Source organism: Micropterus salmoides, unplaced genomic scaffold (genome assembly GCF_014851395.1).
Source record: "Micropterus salmoides isolate LMB-PRFRI ecotype aquatic unplaced genomic scaffold, ASM1485139v1 Ms_hic_scaffold_14, whole genome shotgun sequence".
NCBI classification, from domain to species: domain Eukaryota; kingdom Metazoa; phylum Chordata; class Actinopteri; order Centrarchiformes; family Centrarchidae; genus Micropterus; species Micropterus salmoides.
In genome coordinates, this window is record NW_024040485.1 from 7,228,948 (window position 1) to 7,249,101 (window position 20,154).

Consider the following 20,154-nt stretch of genomic DNA (forward strand, 5'->3'; position numbering starts at 1 on the left):
TGTGGAGCATTAGAGGAACATTATGGTGATTTTTCGGCGGGGTGAGATCACGCTTCTCTATCTGCTCCATCTCCTTCATGTTGCTCTCAGCCAGTAGGCCCCTGCTCTGGCCCTGTTATCCCGATGGTACGGGCCAAATCGTATTAAAATCCCCTCCCCTCCCTCCCTCCCTCCCTCCTCCCTCCCTTGTCCCCTCCCTCTCGTCTTTCAGACAGACTGTTTTTGCTGCAGTGAACGGCAGCCGTGGAGAGAGAGCGAGAGAGAGACAGACGCGCGCACACACACACACACACACACACACAGAGTGAGCGAGAGAGAAAGAGAGAGAGCGGAGGAAAAAGCAAGAAAAACAAAGAGTCCGGAGAAGGAACAAGGAGATAAAAAAAAAAAAGTCGATAAAAGCAGACTGTGAGAAGGATCCGGACAAGCGACTGCTGCGCATCAAAGGAGGAACCTTACCAGGGACCTTATTGGAGACCAGCGCCAACAAAACCGGACTCCGGAGGCGGAATATAACGGTGTGTGTGTGTGTGTGTGGTCATTGCCGTGTATTGCTTCGCAGTTTGTATTATTGTTCAGGGTTAGGCTGTAGCCTGTAGGGCGGACAGGAGACACCTGTCAGTGCTGACGCTTTCGCTTCTCCAGGAATGTGTCTGTGTGCGCACTCAGTAGCTACTGTGTGTGTGTAATCCGTTATGCCTGCCCAGGGAGAGAGCTGTATAATCCATGCATGTTTTATAATGTTTTCTGAATAGCCTATGCGTTTTGTTGTCGGGCTGCCCGCGCTGTATCCGACTCCTCTCCCCTTCCTCTTCTCTCCCAGCTATGTTGGCTTTATCGCTCTGCAAAAAAAAAAAAAAAAAGAAAGAAAAGAAAAAGCATCACAACTCGTGCCTTGTGCAGGAGCCACCTCACCAGCCGCTTACAAGAGTCTCCTCAATCTCATCCCATCAGCACAAGATATTTCTGCAAGTGCGAGAGATGGTGTTAGAAAACGGACTCCCACCCGACAAACATCGCGCTGGTGCTCCCGTGATCCGTCGCAGCGATGCAGGCCACCACGAGCTGATTTTAGTGTTATTATTATCATCATTTCTCTCGTTACTCTCCACGTAAGAGCAGGACGCCAGAACTTGTGTTAAATCACACCCGGTGTGTCCTGGTTATTTCCCATGGATGCACTTCTATTTGTTTTCATTTCTCACCATCACTCAACAGGAAGGGCTGGAGCAGCAATAAAAACCCCCACCCCTCCCAATCCCACATCCCCCATACCCCCCCCCAGCCCCACTCCTCCATCCCACCCTCTCTCAATCCCCGCCCTAAGCGCCCGCCCGTCCCGCAGGCAACGCACCAGCCACGGTTTCCTCTCAGCGTTTACAATGAGGTAGCGTTTCGCAGATGGTCCGAGGGCTCACCTCGGCGCGGGCTACTGCTATTTTAGGGAACGCACGTGAGAGAAAGAGAAAGAGAGGGAGAGAAAGAGTGTGTATGACAACGAGAGAGAGAGAGAGAGAGAGAGAGAGGACGAGTGCCTGAGCGGCTATTAAGCACGTCTCCAGTCCTGTGCAAAGCGCACTGAGTGTTGTCAGCTGGCGACAGGTGCATCTTTTTGCCGCTGTTGTTTCCCCCCTTTCTTCTTCTCTGCTTTTTCACCACCAGCTGGGGGAATGTTCCTTTCCGTTATTTCTAATTAGTGTGAGTTAGTCGGAGCTGTCCAAAATATTCGTTTTCCTTCACTCCACATGCGCACAGCTTGTTAAAGTGGATGAATAAATTCCCAGTAATGAACAACCTCCTCCTCCCCTCTTCTCCTCTTCTCCCCTTCTCCCCTCATTACCACCTATACAACACCACCATCACCCTCTATTCTGCTGTTTGGCTCCATCACCGACCCCTCCCCTTACCCACGCCTCTCTCAATCGCCTCTCAGTATGGTGTGACACAAGCAGATCGATGAATACCCATGGAGCAACGCGTGAGGAACGGGTTGGCCCAGCGTTTATTCAGAGGCATCCAACCAGTGGCAGGGAACGCAATTAGTGGCCAGTTGGCCTGTCCTGCTTGTTTTCTTTATTTCTCCACTTCTGTCCCTGCAGGTGACTCTCCAGAGCTCCTCTGCCCTCCTGAGGATTCAGTGAGACAGGTGGATCTGTGCGCCCGACCATGGCCATCCCATCAGCCCCCTCCGCATTATGGAGTGTCAGCTTATTGACAGTACTATTTGCAGCTGCGGTTCACAGCAACATTGTCTATGGTAAGCGCCTCTCCCCCTCTTTATCTATCTGCTATCTCCTAGTCTCTCTATCTCGCTGGCTGTCCCTGGGCCCCTGACCTCCCCGACCCTCTCTTTCTGTCGCTGATGGTGCCCCTTATCTGTTGACATGAGTTTTTTTTTATGTTGTTTCCTGTATTATGACAAGGGAATCAGAGAGCCGTTAATAAGCCCATGGGACATTGCCACCTCCCCGGACCCCAGTGGAATTTCTGCCGTTGTATTTGAGGAATGTGTGTGACTTGCACGTGGGTGCAGGACTACACACTTACACGCATACTACAGGTCCTTGCTGGAGTAGCTCACTTGCCCCATGGCTCCCTCTGCTTTGTTCCTTCCTTGAGTCACTTGCATACACTCACATAAAAGTACAAAAGCAGCCACACGCTCATGCACTAACATTCTTCATTTCACATTCACCTGCTCAGCATCTCTCCGTCTTTGTTACATGTGCTATTCATCATCTTTGTGGGCCCTCTGTACTCATCCCCCCCCCACACCCCCCCACACCCCACCCCCCCACCCCCCACACCCCCCACCTCTGTCCTATGCCCCGGCATACAGTACAGACACATGCCACTCGTCATGGCTGAAGCTCAACCTGTGATGAGCTGGGCGTGGCTGAGAGCGGACGATAAGAGAGGATTTGATGAGAGAAGCACTTTGTAATGATATCATCCCTGCTGTGAGCACCGAGTGAACAGGAATACGCTGTCCAATGTGCTTTTCCAATTACATAACACTCAAGTGACTGGCTGCGGGTAATACAACCTTTAGAGGGCAAACTGTGCCCATGGCGAAATAGAGCATCATGATTGCCGCTCAATCCATAGAAAATTGATTGACACAGGTAGAATCCTGTAGGCATTTTCTCATTACAGTTAGGATTTAATTGCACTGAGTGTTTGGCAAAGAACTGAAAGACGATATAGCAGGCGAGAAGGCTTCTAATAGACGTTCCCTGATTTGCATTAACGATATATTCTCAGAGGCCCCTTGTGTTCACTTGTGCACGCCCACACAATTTCACAAATCTGAATACATCTCTGAGTGCATGAACATGCATGAACACATGCACAGTGTACACGTGTATGCACATAGATATGCAAGTGCACTCACCACATCTAATACACTTCCACTTTGTTTGTCCACATCAGCTGTTTTTACTTTCTGTTAAATTATGCATACCAGTGTTTCTGCACATTTGTGTATGAAATGTGGGGAGGTGGAGGATGGTCAATGTGAGCTCACAGTGGTCAGTGCAGTAAAACGTGAGAAACAATCCTGCTGTGCCAAGAAGCCGGGATGAGGTCACTGCTAAACAAATGCAAATGTAGGCCTGCGGAGGCCCCCGAAAGCTGTTGAAGATGAGAAATGCACAAACAATCTCCGGATTGAGGTGCTGATGATGAAATATCAATCTCTCGTCAGAGTGCTGACCCCGACCGTGTAGCTCGTCATTGAAACCCAGGCAGCGCTTCGTTATTTGGGTCCGAAAACGATTTTGGCTCGCACTCAGAAGCACGTCACATTTGATTAAGGTGTGCCTAGCTGGAGGCCTGACCATGCATGACCAATTCCTGCTTTGGTTTCACCTAAGCGCTGTTTTACATTATCATGTCAGTCAAAGAGAGTAATTAAGCCTGGGACGTCTGACAGTGTTTAGGAGATGAGAAAACACGTCAGAGAGTGCAATTGAGAGGAGAAGGGGAGCATGGATGGAGTGCTGGCTTAACAGTTTCAGTGTGTGTGTTGTAAAGCATTAAGATGGCAAGACTGTTACACTGAAACCAAACTAATAACATTTCTGCAGTGAAATTAATTAGAATCACTTTCATCAAAAAAGTTTGAAATTATAATTCTTCTGCTACTTAGGAAGGCTTTAATCACAATATGAATGCACATGTCTTTTCATCAACATAGAATGGGAATTTATAGACTTTCTCACTGGTATAAAAGGAACTCTTATGGGACACACTATATATATATAGTGTGTGTGTGTTTTCTGTTCTATGGTTTCCAGATATCTGAGCAATGTTGGAAACAGAGTGTTTGCAAGCTGCAGAGCACTGGACCATCGCTCACATCTGCTCTTATTGGTGTCTGATTGGTGTTGTTGTGACACAGCAGCAGAGCTGTTAAGTAGAAGATGGAGTAGGGCGGGGTAGGCAGTCAGATAATGCCGTAATAATGGAGATCTCCATGCTAAGAGGCCCTGGAACAGAAGGGTCTACTTAGCATAAATAATTCAACGTTATGTATCAGAGAGGAAAAACGGTTAGCTCAGCAAATCAATGCAAGAGCAGATGAGCCATCGGAGAGCAGGACTGCCCATCACTGCTATACTCAGAGTGCGCAGTGAATTCAAAACAAGGAGAGAGAAAAAAGTTACGGGTTAATTGTCATACAGCGAGCAACAGGCTACATGTCATGGCTATTTAAATTCCTGGCCAACCCCGGATTCCAAACTCTGCCACTTCCACTGCTCCATCTTCATTTGATGTATGTCAAAGTCAGGGACAGGACAGCATTAACTCTGTTTTTTTTCTGGATTTATCTGTGACCTGACTTCCTTAGAGCAAGTGAACGAATTGGGGAGACACTAATTGCGCGCCATTTGACATATCCATTTCCACAGCTGGATGTGCAGCCATGCGCTGCGGATGGAAAGTGCCTCTCAGAAGGGTACAGATTAGGCATGCAATTGGCCGGCTGTGCCCTGGTTCTGTACTGCTGACCCAGTTACCTCGGGGCTGCTGTGGAGTGTGGAGGGTCCGTCCGCTGGAGCACTCAGCAGACAGCATGTAGAGCAGCCCGCTGTGGCTTCCCATCAGCCACCTGGCCCTCAACTCCACGGCAGCCTGATCCCAGACCCCAGGAGAATGTTTGTGTTCGTGACAAGAAACATGTCTAATAGTTTATTTACCTCGACGAGTTCTGCTGGTCGGAACCATTGAATGAAGCCCTAATGCTTCCAGCTGAGGCCAATAATGAATAAGGATTAAAGGACGGGAGCAGTGTGGACCCTTCGTTAGTGTGTTAAGATTTACAGCTGGGCGGGCTCTGCATGTGTGTGCCTTTGCCAGCGGTTCACTTTATCCTGCCACAAAATGGGCTCCTTCCCCACTGGACCAGCTCTTTCTCACTGGCTCAGTGCCCACTTCCTGTGTGTGCTGCTGTTGTTTACTGTTGACTTCCTGTGTGCCAAGATGAGGGAACATTTGGCTAATACACAGTACGGCTAGCACACAATAGCAGTAGGCGGTTTGGATGGGAGGCCTCTGCCTGTTAACAAGGCTGACTGATAAGCAGTGACTCATTAACAAGCCGAGGTACACAGAGCCTGGGGGAATTACCGCCTAGCCACTGTGACATTAATAAGAGGTCTAAGCTATTTTTCCATTTGGCTCCACTGGCACAGCGCTAAACCAGTGGTTTCCAATCTCGACCCTGGCTATTTACTGGCTCCAGTGCTTTTCCATTTGTTTCAGCCACTGCTTACCTGGTCTGATTGGAGCTGGACAGATCAGTATTGTCAGTGTGGGCTACAGTTAATGACATCTGCTGCTTCAATGGAAAACCAGACACCTCATTAGTTTTCTCCAGATTCATTCAGAAACATCTGGGGAGGAGCCCAATTAATTCTTCTTATGCTGAGCATGCCAATTAATTAGCAATATGTTTGTTTTTTCAAGAGAAAAAGACAATGACATATTCTAACACATAGCCTAGATTTTAATCAGTAATACTGATGATGGTTCTGACACTTTATAGATCCAATTAGGCATCTAAAATAGACTCAGTACAATTTGAAAAAGAGCTCTAAGTAACTGTCTCCTATCAAAATCCAAAGCCATATTACTCCCATTGTCTTGTGTGTTTATTTGTATCTGATCCTTTAAGTGTTTTGTCGTCCGGATCAGTTTTGTGATTATAAATTAGATCCTGATTGGCTGGCATTAGTTTGCAGCAGATTCACATCTGGCAGAAAACCAATTATTTCTCCTGTTCATCATGCCGATTAATTAAGGCGCTGTGGCTGATTGATTAAACTCCCAACAAAGCTCCAACCATGAGCAATAGAGCCTTGGGGATGATTTGCATCACACATTATACACATTGCTGTGTCATGTTATCTTCATAAAGCTCTTCAGACATGTCGAAACATTACATATGCGTACGCGACAGGAAGAGAAACCCACAGCTCAACAAGGAACAAGTGTTGATAAGTAATATGTGGCTAAATTAAGCAGAATTAAGATGCAGTGGCGCGCCAGTATCATTGGATCTTAAAGGTATCAGGAGCGCCCAAACAAGTCTCCATTAGACCTCATCAATCTCAGGCAGATCTCATCCACCCTGGCCCACTCAGGCCATGTGAGATTACATCAGAACCGATCAATCTCGCCTGCTAGCATCATAATAACAGCAAGTGCCATTTAAAAATTGAAAGAGAGAAGTGCTCTTGAGATTTTGCTAAGCAGTGACACACTCGGCTTCCTCTCAGGTTCTCTTAAAAGACACATCACTCTGCAGCAACTCGGTTGAGGAAAATTGGGGGTCCAGCATTTGCAGAGCTGTCAGCTTTAAACCATCACTTCACAAAGGCAACGCAGATTAAACAAACCTAACAACAATAACAACGAAAGCCTTGGAATAAATTAATTCTCTTCGTTTTCAACAACAGGAGCTCTTATTATTGCGCTCTGCACTCAACTGGCTTTTCCTTTGATCGGGTCCCCCACTCTCACCACTCCCAACCCGCCCCCATTTTCTCCAGTTACCTGCCTGAATTCTCTACTGGGTGTTTTAATTGATTGCTGTGGGGTTGGAAATCACCCATCCTGTCACTGACGCATGGTTGGTCAGACCAAGGGCTTCCGGAAAAGGTGTATATGTTTGTTGAAGCCCATCACTGTGCTATGACGGGGTGCCGGAAGACTTGAGTGCGTGGCTGTAAAGCGCAGCATCTGTATTGATTGAGTCTGAGTGCTGAGGGTTCCCCCTGAGCGCAGGAGCTCCTCCAATGAAAGAGCAGAGGTTGCTCTTGTTTATTGCCTCTTTTTGATGATGCCATCACTTCAGCTGGTGGTAGGGAGTGTGTCTGTGGGGGGATCTTATTGCTGATATCACAACCGTAAAGCCATTTTAATTCACCTGTGGGCTATCTTGTGAATTCTCCCAAGTCTGGTTTCTGCTGAGGATATCGCCGTCCATTCCCTGGATGGTGAGTCCCTCTAACATAGTACTGTGACATACCGAACCAAGTGTTGTGAAGCTATAAACTGGCATGGACATAATTGCATTACATGTATAAATCTTTGCAAAATGTGTACAAATTATTCAATTCTTACTTGAAATACTTCTGATTATGCTGTTTTTCTGCAAGCATACTTGGTTATTTTACTTTCCCCATCTATAACATAACTATAAATGGCTGTTTGATGGAAATAATTTGTGATAAATTTACCAGCTTAGAGCTGAATTGACTGGAGTCTGGCACTTCTGCTGATCCAATGTCAAAGTGAATCAGCAGCCAGACTGACAGAGTCCTCAAGGCTGTGTCCTGTCTTGGCACATGCAGTTAAGTTTTTCATAGCTTTAGCTTTGGCTGACTGATTAACAGTCAGAGTGACCAAACTGAATGCTAGCTGTAATTTCTGAGCTGCAACAAAATGATATGTTATGCTAGTAATAAAAAATTGTTGTACTGAAGCCATCTTTAATATTGGTTTTAGCAGTAAAACAGTTGGATGGTATCATTATTAAAATTTTTGTATTGTAACACAGCTAATGTTCAGAGTTCATTTGCGGTTCCACTGCACTGCTGCACTCCGTATGCTGCACAATCACACTGTACCACACTGCTCGTATGCTCATAGCTCCCATATCCATCTGCTATTAAAATGCATTCTGTTTTATTTTAAATGCCCTTTCCATTAATACAGTTGCATTTAGTGTGTAGTTTCCATTATCATTATGGCTGCATTGTAATTGGATTACATTTTTCATGCGCCCTATAGCACAGCGGGAAAGTAGTGTGGGAGCATGCATTGTCAACAAGAACAAACATGACAGGTGTAGGATCATTAGACTTCATACTATAGTGCCTGGATTTACTTTTCATTGAAGTGGAAAAGGTCGTCTTTTATGAGTCTTTCCTGGAAGACAACGAAAATGATGACGTGTGGTTTTTTGCCGCAGTTTGCAACTACTGTAAAGGCTATGGAAGAGGAAAAGTAGTGAGAACTGGTGGGAATGGAGAGTGATTCTGTGGGTGTCTTTGGGTAATCTGATTGGTTTGCAAACTATGGAGTGAGTTTAAACTTCTCTGCACTGCTTGCAATATGTGAATACACACTGTGTGGACTGTATTTACTCCTGGCTGAGGTTTGATCACCTCCCTAGGTGGTCTATGGACCTGATAACTTTCAGATTGTAACGTGCATTTACTCGCTGTATCAGCATTTTGTTTTTCATCCAAGAGATCCACAAAGACATCACATTTTAATCCTAGGTGTAAAGGAGGCCAGACTGCTAAATCTTTCAACAGAAAGTTGAGTAAATAGTCTGTAATCTTTCTTGCACTCTTTTCCTTGCACCAAGTTTTTTTTCTCCGGTGCTTTTGTGTGTTAGTTTGATTATGTTCTCCTTCAAAACCACAGTCTTGATAGATCACCTATCTACATTTTTTGAATACTTTAATTGTACTGGTGAATACAGTGACTGTGACCTACAGTAGATATCATTTCACCTACCAGCTCTTCTTTTTTTGGGGCGGAGGAATCGAGGAGGATTCCAAAACAGCAGTCTATAGATGAAAACAAAAATAAGCTTGTTGGCTTTATTCTGTTGTCCTTGAGTTTTTAGAGAGTGATGGATCCATGTTTTCCACTGGCAATTGGTGCAGGGAATATATTGCCTTCCTTTAAACATTTCATAAGGTCAGCTGATCAATCAAACAATCTATCACTGTGATGGAAGTGGAAGCTTCAAACTCACACACTGCCCAGTGGACAGGTGCAGCCTTGGCTTTTATTCTGCATCTGGCCCTCGACACTGATCAGGGTATGATGAACACATGATGAGTGGATGTGGCTTATGATGACGGGGCTGTCGTCGCGCGGTGTAACTCAGTGCTACCGCACTGACTGAAGACAAAGGCACCAAATAGGCATCTCTAATCTCCCTGCTGAATGAATCCGAAACAAAGAGAGGAGGAACGCAGACATAGAGGCTTGGACACACATAGGATAAGCTGATTACCCAGGAAAGTAGGGAGGGCGAGGGAGACAGAGGGAGAAAGACAGAGGCATGCACGTGAACAAGAGAAATCCATACAGTAAGGGAGCTTTAGGGCAGAGAAATGAAGGAGGAGGGGTAGTAAGAAAAAAGCAAGTGCACTCTAATGATGGGGTGCACAGACTGGAGAGAAAATGAAAAGAAACATCGTAGGGAGCGAGGGAGGAAGAAAAAACACACAGGAAGAAAAAGGGTGAATGTTTAAAAGGACCAGCTATGGCGCGCTACATAGAGCATGCAATAGGAAAATGAAAGGAATGCATATTTGCCTGTGATATCCTCCTAAGGCACGCGACACAATCAAAAACAGGACATTATGCAAATGTGAGGCGGCTACGGCAATATAATCGCTACCTGAGTCATTTCACCTGCTCTGTTCACTTGTCGCTATATATGCAAACAGAATTACACCCAATCCAGGTGTACGGGCTAAATATACAGCTAATTAAAATTAATGAGATTTACTTAGAAAAGAATATGCTTCTTCCCTAAGCTGCTTATCCCCGCATGAGAATCGACTATACACATTGATACACACACCTTTGCCAGTGCACTCACAAATACACACACACACACATGTACCTTCTATTCCTTCACTACGCTTTCTCACACCCTGGTAGGCAGACTATTTAGAATCCTTGGGACACTTGCACACACACACACACACACACACACACACACAAACACAAACGCTTAGTCTATCTTTCAGCCAGCTTTCCTCTCACCCAGACTTAAACATGCTCCTTGTTCAATGAACACGCAAGTCCTTGACTGTATGTTGGCACACACACACACACACACACACACACACACACAAACACATTCACAGAGATTCTCAGGGATGCACACACACACAAACATGTAAACAGATGCTAACACACACTCTGAAACAATTTAAGAAAAACACTTATGTACATATTTATGCATAAAGACAAGCACAAGTACACACGCACACACACACACACACACACACACACACACACACACAGAAACAAAGCTCAAATAGAGCTTTGAAGGCCTTCTAGTCTTTACTTAAACAAAAATATCCTTGTGAGCCAAGCTGTTGACTGCCAGGCGAATATGTTTGTGTGCCTGCTTATCTATCTGTGTGTATGCATAAGTGTGTGTGTTTAGCAGGCCAGTCAATGGATGCATATATATTCCCCACACAGAATGGCCCTTCTATATACAGTATATCATACAGTGTAAGCTTTTGATATGTAACATTTCTTCTTCTTACAGACTTTTTTTTTTTATCCATAAGGTGGTGTCCAACCAGCGACGCTCCATTTCCTAGCGAGCAGAGTGCTGAGTAATTAAACGGTCCTCTCTGTTGAAGGAGTGGAGTGGGGGGGTTGGGAAAATGACACAGCACGAATTAATCACACACTTTATTAACAGACTTAGGATTCGGTTCCTTTCTCCACTGCAGCTAGCTGCACCACTTGGCACCCACCCAACTTATGTCTCAGCCGACACCACGCATATTTGTACTACACGTACAGTAGCTTCCACATGCACTCACACACTCACACGAGTACTGTGCGAACACACACATGTACACACTCCTCTTTTTTCTGTCTCTATCTGCATTTCTCTCCTTCTGTCGCTGCTTCATTTCTCAGCTTGGTGAGTACTTGAATGTCATTATGACTTTTGCTATCAAAAGCAAACAGCGGGACTGGATTGAGGAGTGTATGCCAGACCTCCCGTTTTCCACGCTGAGAGTGCCACAGCATGTCGAGTGCTATTTTGATCGTTCTGGCTTTTTTTCCCTGTTTCTTTTCAACAAATGGGCCGGCGTTTTGAAAGGACAGATTCATTGACAATGCTCCAGCTGTGAGGCTCAAACGGCCCACGTGCTATAGTTTCTGAATAGAAACCTCCCTCTCTATATATTTATGCTACAGTCACTCTCCCTTGGCCTGTGTGTCAATGAAGATGGCTTCATATCTACCGGCAAATTCGATCCCATTTGCGTAATGCATCAGCAGACGGCACAAGTGAACGATATAATTGAGTTAATGAGCTACATGCCCTTATCTGCTGTTCATTCATACGGGCAGCCCGGGGCGTGACGACTATCAGCCTCTTACACAGGCTACTGTATGTTTGATGAGTCCCTTGAAGGGAGAATTTGATAATGCAGTCGAAGTTCCTCAAGGCAAACTGTTTTGAAGGGAGTTTATCCTCTACGTTTCTGTTTTTTTTTATTCTCTTGTTCTCTTATTCTACAATGAATATTTAAATGTTATTGTGATTTATTTATCGGGGCTTAGTGTTCAGCTTCACTGAGCTATTTTCAGGTTGATATCTTCACAGGCATGGGAGGGGGGCATATATACTTGTACATAGTGGAGGTGTCATGCTTGAATTTATGACAGCGCTCGATGGCGTGCCTGGGAGAGCGTCTTTTTGTTGTTGTTTGAAGGGTTCTGTGACATTTTCTGGTTCTTCCCCTTAGGGGTAGAAAGAGTCAGAGCTGGCCTGGTTTCATCATCCTCACAGTACAATTTACTGAGGTTCCGTTTGAAAGGATGAAGAGAAAAGGAAGGGTCATTTACGTCATAGGGTCAGTTGCCGGTGGCAAGATGACTACATGCTGACATTTCCTCGTACTGTTTTGTGTTACACCTTGATGAAGCAAACCAAGGCAAGGGGGCATGACATACCATCCATTGTGCAGTGTTAAAGGGGATCCTATTTTAGGAAATCAGTAGTAAAGATTTGTACATGACCACTGTAGTATTTAAGCGAGCAGTCAAGTCCAAGTCACGTCACAAGTTTACAGCTCTGGGTGAGGCAGCATATTAGGCTAAGTCAAGTGACACACGTCTGAGCCCCACTGTAACCGTGTGTCCTGTAAACGTGTCTGGCTGAGACACTAGACTCCTCCAGTATCTGCTCAGTCAGCCTGGCTCTGTCTTAGAGCATCAGCTAAATGGCTAAAAGTGTTGGGACATGCAGTAATTCCATCTTCAAAATTCATTCAGTCATTTTTACTGGCATTTTCAGATTAGCTCTAGCCAGCATGTAATTAATTGACTGGCACATATTCCCCAAACAATAGATGTCTATCACAGCATAATGTAGACACAACTACCAGTGGTTACTCAGGGCATTTTACCATAGTGAAGGAGTGACAACAGAAGGCAGGAGGATGGCGATGTTGGTCTGTTGCTTAAGTCTCAATCTTCGCTACTGCCATCGAATTTCCCGTCAGAGTTGAATCACTTAACTCCCTCCAATTAACTGATGTTGCACTGTTTGAAATGAAAATGAACGCTTCAACTGAATGAAACTTGACGTCTTCAATTTCAATCAAGAACATTTATATGAGCAATACTTTATGTGTATGTAGGGTCATTTAGTGATACTCTCTCACACAGAGATGAGCCAACAAACCAAATACCCCATTAACTATTCATAAATACCCCATTTAATATTCTCATTAGTTTCTATCTGTGTATAGAAACACATGGTGAGACATGCAAACACTCAAATATCAGATCAACATAGCTACTGTGGCTCATGTACTGTATTTGAAAAACACCTCACAGTAGGGAGGGTTTAAAAAAACATGCATTTATTTGACAAACAACCGCATGCATATTATTCTTTCTTTTTTGAAAACACACTGAAATGGGCCCTTTAAAGCTCTACTTGGATACTAAGATAAATGTTAATAGGGACCGTGGGATGAAAAATAGCTGTTTAGCTATATCTCTGTGTAATGCATTGGCTTTCAAGCTTGAAGTCAATGTTTTATTATGCATGGTCCCTGTTAAATAAACTTCACAGTGCCAGATGTGATAGACAGCATGATAAAATAACCATTTATGCAGCAGTTTCAAAGTAAAATCACAAAAGTAAATCCATTAAAAACAAGAAATAGAACGGTGGTGCAACACCTTCCATTTGTCGGATGATTTCTCCCAAAGTGTCACCATGACTGCATACATTTTTGAGCACCGGTGGCCCGAGGGGGAATCCCTAACCATGACAGTGTTAGTGCAGAGATCTATCCACAGAGAAATACAGTGATGCAGCAGATTTTATGCAAGATTTGAGTTGCAAAGGCCACTAGAGGATGTCACTCTTTTGTGAAACAGTCTTCTTTGATTAATGAAATTTCTCTCCAAGGTAACTGGATTTTCAGATGTTTCACCGGTCATCTAAGAGCCTTTACCTCTTTCAAACTGTTTCAAACATCTTCCTTTTATTTATGGTACCGTGATCTGGATGATTCAAGTTTGTCATAGACAGGCAGTGCTTTCTCAGAATTGATGGCAGTAATATTTTATTAATGTTAAACTCGGAGAACTTGATGTGATGAACTTCCTTTATAAATGCTCAAGTTATGACAGAATGATTTCTATCTAAAAGTTGTATGTTCAAGGTAGCTGGGCTTGCTTTTTGCTTTCTTAGAGGTTCCAGCTGTTCCACCATCTATAAAAGCCTTCAGTTCAGAGTTTGACTTTAAAAGTCTCAGAGTTTCCAGCCACGCCACCTGCACTGTGAGGCTGTACTTAGGTGCAGCAGTGCTTTGAATTCTTACGTCGGCATGCTAACATGATCACCAAGACAATGCATTCATGCTCATGTTCAGCAGGTAAAATGTTAACCATGTGTACCATCTGAGATTAGTATGTTAGCGTGCATTTGCTGATTAAAACAGAGTACTGCTGATGGAAAGCTTTAGCATTGGTTTTGCTGATGAGCTAAAAAGCGTGTTAGACAAGTTTAAATGTTGATGTGATGATGGCATTAGATGGAAAGTTAAGAGATCACCAAAGTTGTTACACTTTATTCTTAGGGGAACATGAACATTCCTGCCACATTTTATGGCAGTTCATTCAGTAGTTGGGATGTTTGACTAAAAACCACAGATGTGAACCACAGAGGAAACTATGGAGAGAAAGTCAGAGGATGACCAGTAATATTAGGATTGATCCTGTAGGGGCCATAATTGTCTGTACAAAATGTCATGGCAATCCATTCTCTGGTTAAGTTATTTGAAACAACGTGGTGGACCAACAGAACGACACGGTAGCGCCACGTCACTTGCATGTGGTGCTGTAGTACTGCTGTAGACTGGTCTTAAGACCACTTTTTGATGGTCTTGCTCTCGTCTCGGACTCAACCGCATTTGTACTTGGTCTTGGACATTGAGGACTCTGGATTTTTTTTCAAGGCCAGTCAAGTCCATAACTTTGGGAATATCAATAAATTGCTTGTGCATTGTCAGATTTTTTTGTTAACATCCTAACTTTGATTGGATGTAAAACGTATTGCTTTACATGCAACCAATAACCCTAATTAAAAATGTGTTGTTACTGTGACGATCGAACCCCCTCCCCGCGATGGTAAGCATGGAAAAGGAGTGTTGCAGCCCTTAGTGTTTGTATGTGGGTGTTTTAATGGGAATGTGGATCTTTCAGATCAGTTTGAGAAGTACCTATGATCTCGTTCCACATTTTATTGTGTGTCATGTAATGAGGTTTAAACCGGTCTTGGTCATGACTCAGTCTTGGTTTCTGCCCCTAAAAGTCTTGGTCTTGTCAATAAACTCTGGTCTTGACTACAACACTACTTGCATGGCTAAAAAATCAGGTGAACAAGGACCTTCATCTATAAATGTCAGTCAGTCTGAAGGACCAGCATATGGCAATCACAAAATGAAGAAAACAAATAATTGCAGAAATAAATATATATATCATCACGGCAACATGGTGTCAACATGTCCCCCTTCCCCCACTTCTTCCCTCAGCTGTGTTGTAGTTGGAGTGTCAATCACAAGAACTCCAGCGCCCAATCCAATAGACAGTCGACAAATTACCATTTGGAGCGGAACCTGGCCATAAATGCGATTGGGCTGGATTTGAGTCTGCTTGGATTTGAATAGAATAGAGTCTGTCCTCTTCTCCCCACCCCCCTCTCCGTGGCTTCAGAAAGCAAGATTAGATAGAGGTAGGGAGGGAAAGCAACAAACAAAGAGAGGGAGAGAGGAGTCAGAGGAGACAGAGGGAAAATAATAAATGCAGAGCAAGAGAGAGCGTCCACAGGTCTTTAAAATTGCAAAAGCCTTAAAATAAATCTAAATTTAAGGCATTGAAAAGTGTGAAACGTCTGCATTAGGGGTCTTATTTTTCCCACCACTCTATGATATGTTTCTTTGTCCTGCATGTCTCCTCTTAGAGTATTTTAGTGCAGACCAGGGTTAGCAGGACAATAGGCTGTGTAATGTTTTATTCATCATTTAAGTAAACAAAACTGGACTTCATGTTCCTTAACAAATAATTTCATGTCGTCCTTTTTATTACACTGCCCATTCATAATTTCAGAATTTTTATTAGCTGTACTGAATCGCAAATAAGTTGCATTTGGCAGTTTTATAGCGTTCTATTTGTCGCATTGCAAGATCTGTAAACCCTCGCCACATTTTGACAATAAAGTAATTACCGTAAACAAATGACACTATTACCAGGAAGATTGTCAGCCTCTAAGAGCCTCTGTGCTGCATTTTACACAGTCCTATCAAGTCAGATTTGGCAGGAAATCTGCTAGATTGCTAACAACACAAAGAGTGAGCATTGCAGTGCGACATCAGGTGCAATATCAGTGATACATGCGAGTGATCCTTATTTTTACATACATCTGGTGCTGACATAATTCATTTAGACTCAATGAATTGATTCAAAATACAAATGTTTCTTACCTCAGCATTCAGGTTATATTTTTTTCAATATATTATATATATCATATATTCTACAACTCTGTACATTGATTCATTCCACATTGTCATCCAGACATACAGTTTAATTGGGCATAACATATATGTGATATGTCATAATACTATCTAGTTAACCTCAGGGAATAGAATCCATCTAGCGGTGCGTCATAGTTCACGCCATGCAGTTTTACCCCTTGTGAAATAGCATGACCGCAATGGTCTATGTGCAACAGGCCTGCTGGGGATACCTGTACACGCTAGTACATACGCTCACTTGCAGCTTAACAATAAGCTGAAACGCACTATAAAGTATTTAATACTCCCAACTTGCCTTACTTTGCTTTTTGAGCTTTGTGTCTATAAATTTACATGTATTCCTTTGGCAGATGCTTTTGTCCAAAGCAACATAGAAATGAGGTGCAACACAAGCTGCAGCAGATAATAGAAAAGCCTTTGAGGATAAGTGCCACAGCACTCACTTCTATATTCCACCTGACACATGTGCCACAAGGCTGCAGGAGCGTGTAGTAAGATATAGGTTTGTTCAGACCGAGTAAGCCATTTTAAAGCCGCACGAGTATTTGTTTTCATTTTTGACATTTTATTTCCTAAATGAGTGATCAACTAATCCATAACGAATTGATGGATTAATAATAATTAAAGCCACGGTTTGTTGCAGCCCCACACGTGTCACATTTAGACTGCACAAGTCAACATTTCCTTTCAGCAACCCCGCAGCAGGAGATTCATCACCTCATTAGCCGGAAGTCATGTGATGTCATAATCGTCGGTAACGTAAAAACTGTAATGTCCGTAATCTCTGCACTCCTCTGACCTGCATTTCTACCAGCTGAGTAGATGTTGGGCAGGCAGATGGCTGGTCAGCTTGGTCAGCTCACTTTCTCTGGGGAGGACACTCAGTGGCATCTTGCTGGTGTTTGTTTCTTGCACTTGAGTTTTGATTAATGTGCAGTTTGCCAAGAACATTTCCTGCTGCTGACATCTTGTTGGTTAATTAGGACAGATGTTTAAGGCCTCCATAGTGGTCTTCTTTGCTGAATCCTGTAAATGATCTGTGATTTGGGCGGATAAGACATATGATTTTACATTAAAATATCGCCTATAACTTCTATAAAATCTTAAGTTATTCCTTCTGAAACCTGCAGACAGCCTGTAGAGGCAGAGACAGAGAGGGAACTGCCGCGACTGAGTTCTGGGTTATTTCAGGATGGTTGTCTTGCAGTCTAATGTGGTTTGGCACTCGCGTGTCTAGTCAGGAGGAGATATATGACTGAATTTGCCTTGAGTGGCTGGCTGGTTTCTGAATGGATGCGCTCTGGTTTCTCTGGTTGCTGATTGCTATGGTCAAGACTTTTCTCTCCTACTTTCCTTCCTCATTTTCTTCCTCTGTGTCTCCCTTTGTCTTATCTTCCCTGCTTCTGTTGTGTTCTCCTTTTGTTTGTCTTTTCTCTCCTTTGTTTTTCCTCCATTTCCCTATCCCTCCCAATTTCTATTATTGTTGGCCTCTCTATATCCTCTTCTTTTATTGTTTTTTTTTTTGCCTTTCTGAGGCTCTCACCATTCCTTGCCTTGCCCACTTTATTTCTCCTTTCCCTCCTCTATCTTTGTTTCTTGTTTTCTTCATCATTCTCCTCGTATTATCTTTGCTGCCTTTCTTCCCCTCCTTCCATTACCATTTTCTCCTCATTTCCCTTTCTCCTTTCAACAATGTTTCTTACCTTATGTTTTGCTATTTTCCTTTCTGCTCTCTTCTCTTTTTATATATATTTCTACCCTCTATTTTCTATACTTATTTCTCCTCCCCTCTCATCACTCGTAAGTCCCTTTTCTGTTTCCCTCTCATCTTCTTCTTCCCTCTTCCAAGCTCTCTGCGTTCCTGTCCTCCCCTCTCGCTTTATCTTAGTCTTTTTGCCTTTATCCACATCTCTCTCTCCCTTCCTGCCTCCCTCTCTGCTCTCCCTCTGTTTTTGTGCTTGCTGTTTTAGCATACTCTGCAGGGAGCACTCCTGCGATGCCAATTATATTGACTGAAGAAAAGGAGAAAGAGAAAGGGAAGGAGGGAGATGGGAGGAGGAGGAAGGGTTGGAAGACCTGTGCATGTGTGCACAAAAACACACAAAGACACACATTCATGTTGATGGAGGGAATGAATAAGAGGGGATAGAGGCTTGAGAGCACAGGAGAAGGAGAAGGAGGAGAGGAAGAACTGGATGATGAAAGAAGGGGAGAGCTGGGAGGAAGAGGACAGAGAGAAATTGGTGGAGAGAGAATCCGTCTGTGAGTGTAATAGTCTCCCGCTGTCGAACCCGAGGGAATTCACTGACTGCAGAGGGGAAGAGAGGGAGGTATGCATAGATACAGAGAGACAGAGAGAGCGTTGTGGGGAGGGGGTGGGTGCGATCACAGCAGAGAAGGAGATAGAGAGATACAGAGGGAGAGAGCGCAAGACAGAGAGAGCAGAAACAGAGGGAGACAGCAGGAAAAGAAAGATGACTTCAGTCCTCTCCTCTCGGAGCTGAGCTTGTAGGGCTCCACTCCAGGCAAATGTGGCTCGTGACATCAAATAAAATTCAGTGTCATGACTTAGAGTATGAATGGAGAGCATAAGTATATCATAGTAATGTGCTGCTGTACAGTAGCTCAGCCTTGGGAATTACTTACAGTGTGTCTGTGCAAGCCTGTGCAATGGATGTTTACACTGTAAGCACTTGTGTATATTGTCACTAGTGTGTGAAAAGGGTCAGTTCACATAAATTACCAAAGAACATTTTCTGACTCACATCTGTGGTATCTGGCCATGCAGGTAGTTTTCGTTTTATTTGCTAATGATTTTAAATATCAGTCTCTCAGATTTCTGCCTTCACTTTAGTACAATGGAGGCGAATGGAATTTCATTTTTGGTGCTCACGGCATTGAAAAATAATATTTAAAAGACGTCTGCAGGGATGTGTCTTTCTAAAATGATGTCCCCATTACTTTGGATAATCCACAGACCTCGCCGTGAACATTTTTCAGTGGAACTATTTTATTCCAAAGAATTTGTCATTGATTTTTTTCAGCACCGCAAACAAAATTCCATTCAATTCTATTGAACTGGGGTGGCAGCAGAAATTTCAAAGATGGATATCTCAAAATTGCACATATAAAACCACAACTATCTGCATGGTTAGATACCACTAGAATGGTGAGAAAATATGTCTTTTGTAATTTCTGTAAACTGACCCTATTTTAATGTTTCTTTTGAAACTTGAACTACAAAAAATGAAAAGTAATCTTTGCAAACCTATTTTCGCAACTGCACAAGAAAATAAGCTTATAAGTCTGTTTATTGGATAGCAACATTTGAGACACTCTTCAAAAGAAAAACAACACAATGAGTTGTTTTAGAAAGTGCCCTAAAATGACATAACATTCAATTGACAAAGCCCTCTGGCATCATAGTAATGATGACGGGAACAAAGGAGGAAATCAGGTAACGTTAAGTCCCCAGCCATACTAATGGCTGACAAATCTGGCAAGAAACCCTAAACAGTGCAACAAGAATGCAGATGCTTCCATCTGGCAGGCTGAGTGAATGAATATGAGTATGAAAGTGATGGGAATCATATACTGTGGCCTTTGCAGTCACCAGGTCTCAACCAAATTAAATACCCAGACAGCGCTCTCCACCACCATCCTCAAAACTGAATGAGGGTGGAAGAACGGCGTTCATCCCTCCGGTAGAGTTCAGAGACTTGCAGTGTCCACGACAAGGAGCATTGAGGTTGCTCTGAAGGTGGAACAAAACCTTAAAAGACGTTTATATGTTTGTTTTTCACCTATC

The 20,154-nt window shown here is 43.6% G+C and overlaps 1 protein-coding gene across 5 annotated transcripts in view; it reads left to right on the top strand.

Moving 5' to 3' along the window:
* Window positions 1–240: 240 nt before the first annotated feature.
* The window catches only part of cadm3 (cell adhesion molecule 3), an 89,762-nt gene continuing 69,848 nt past the window's right edge, over window positions 241–20,154 (top strand). For 4 of the 5 annotated variants that reach the window (XM_038717392.1, XM_038717395.1, XM_038717396.1 and 1 more), the window contains exons 1-2: window positions 241–518; window positions 2,100–2,257. In XM_038717392.1, the coding sequence (XP_038573320.1) occupies window positions 2,167–2,257 (91 nt within the window). In that variant the 5' untranslated portion in view covers window positions 241–518; window positions 2,100–2,166. The remainder of the gene's footprint in view (window positions 519–2,099; window positions 2,258–20,154) is intronic. The other variant, XM_038717393.1, reaches the window with a different exon arrangement.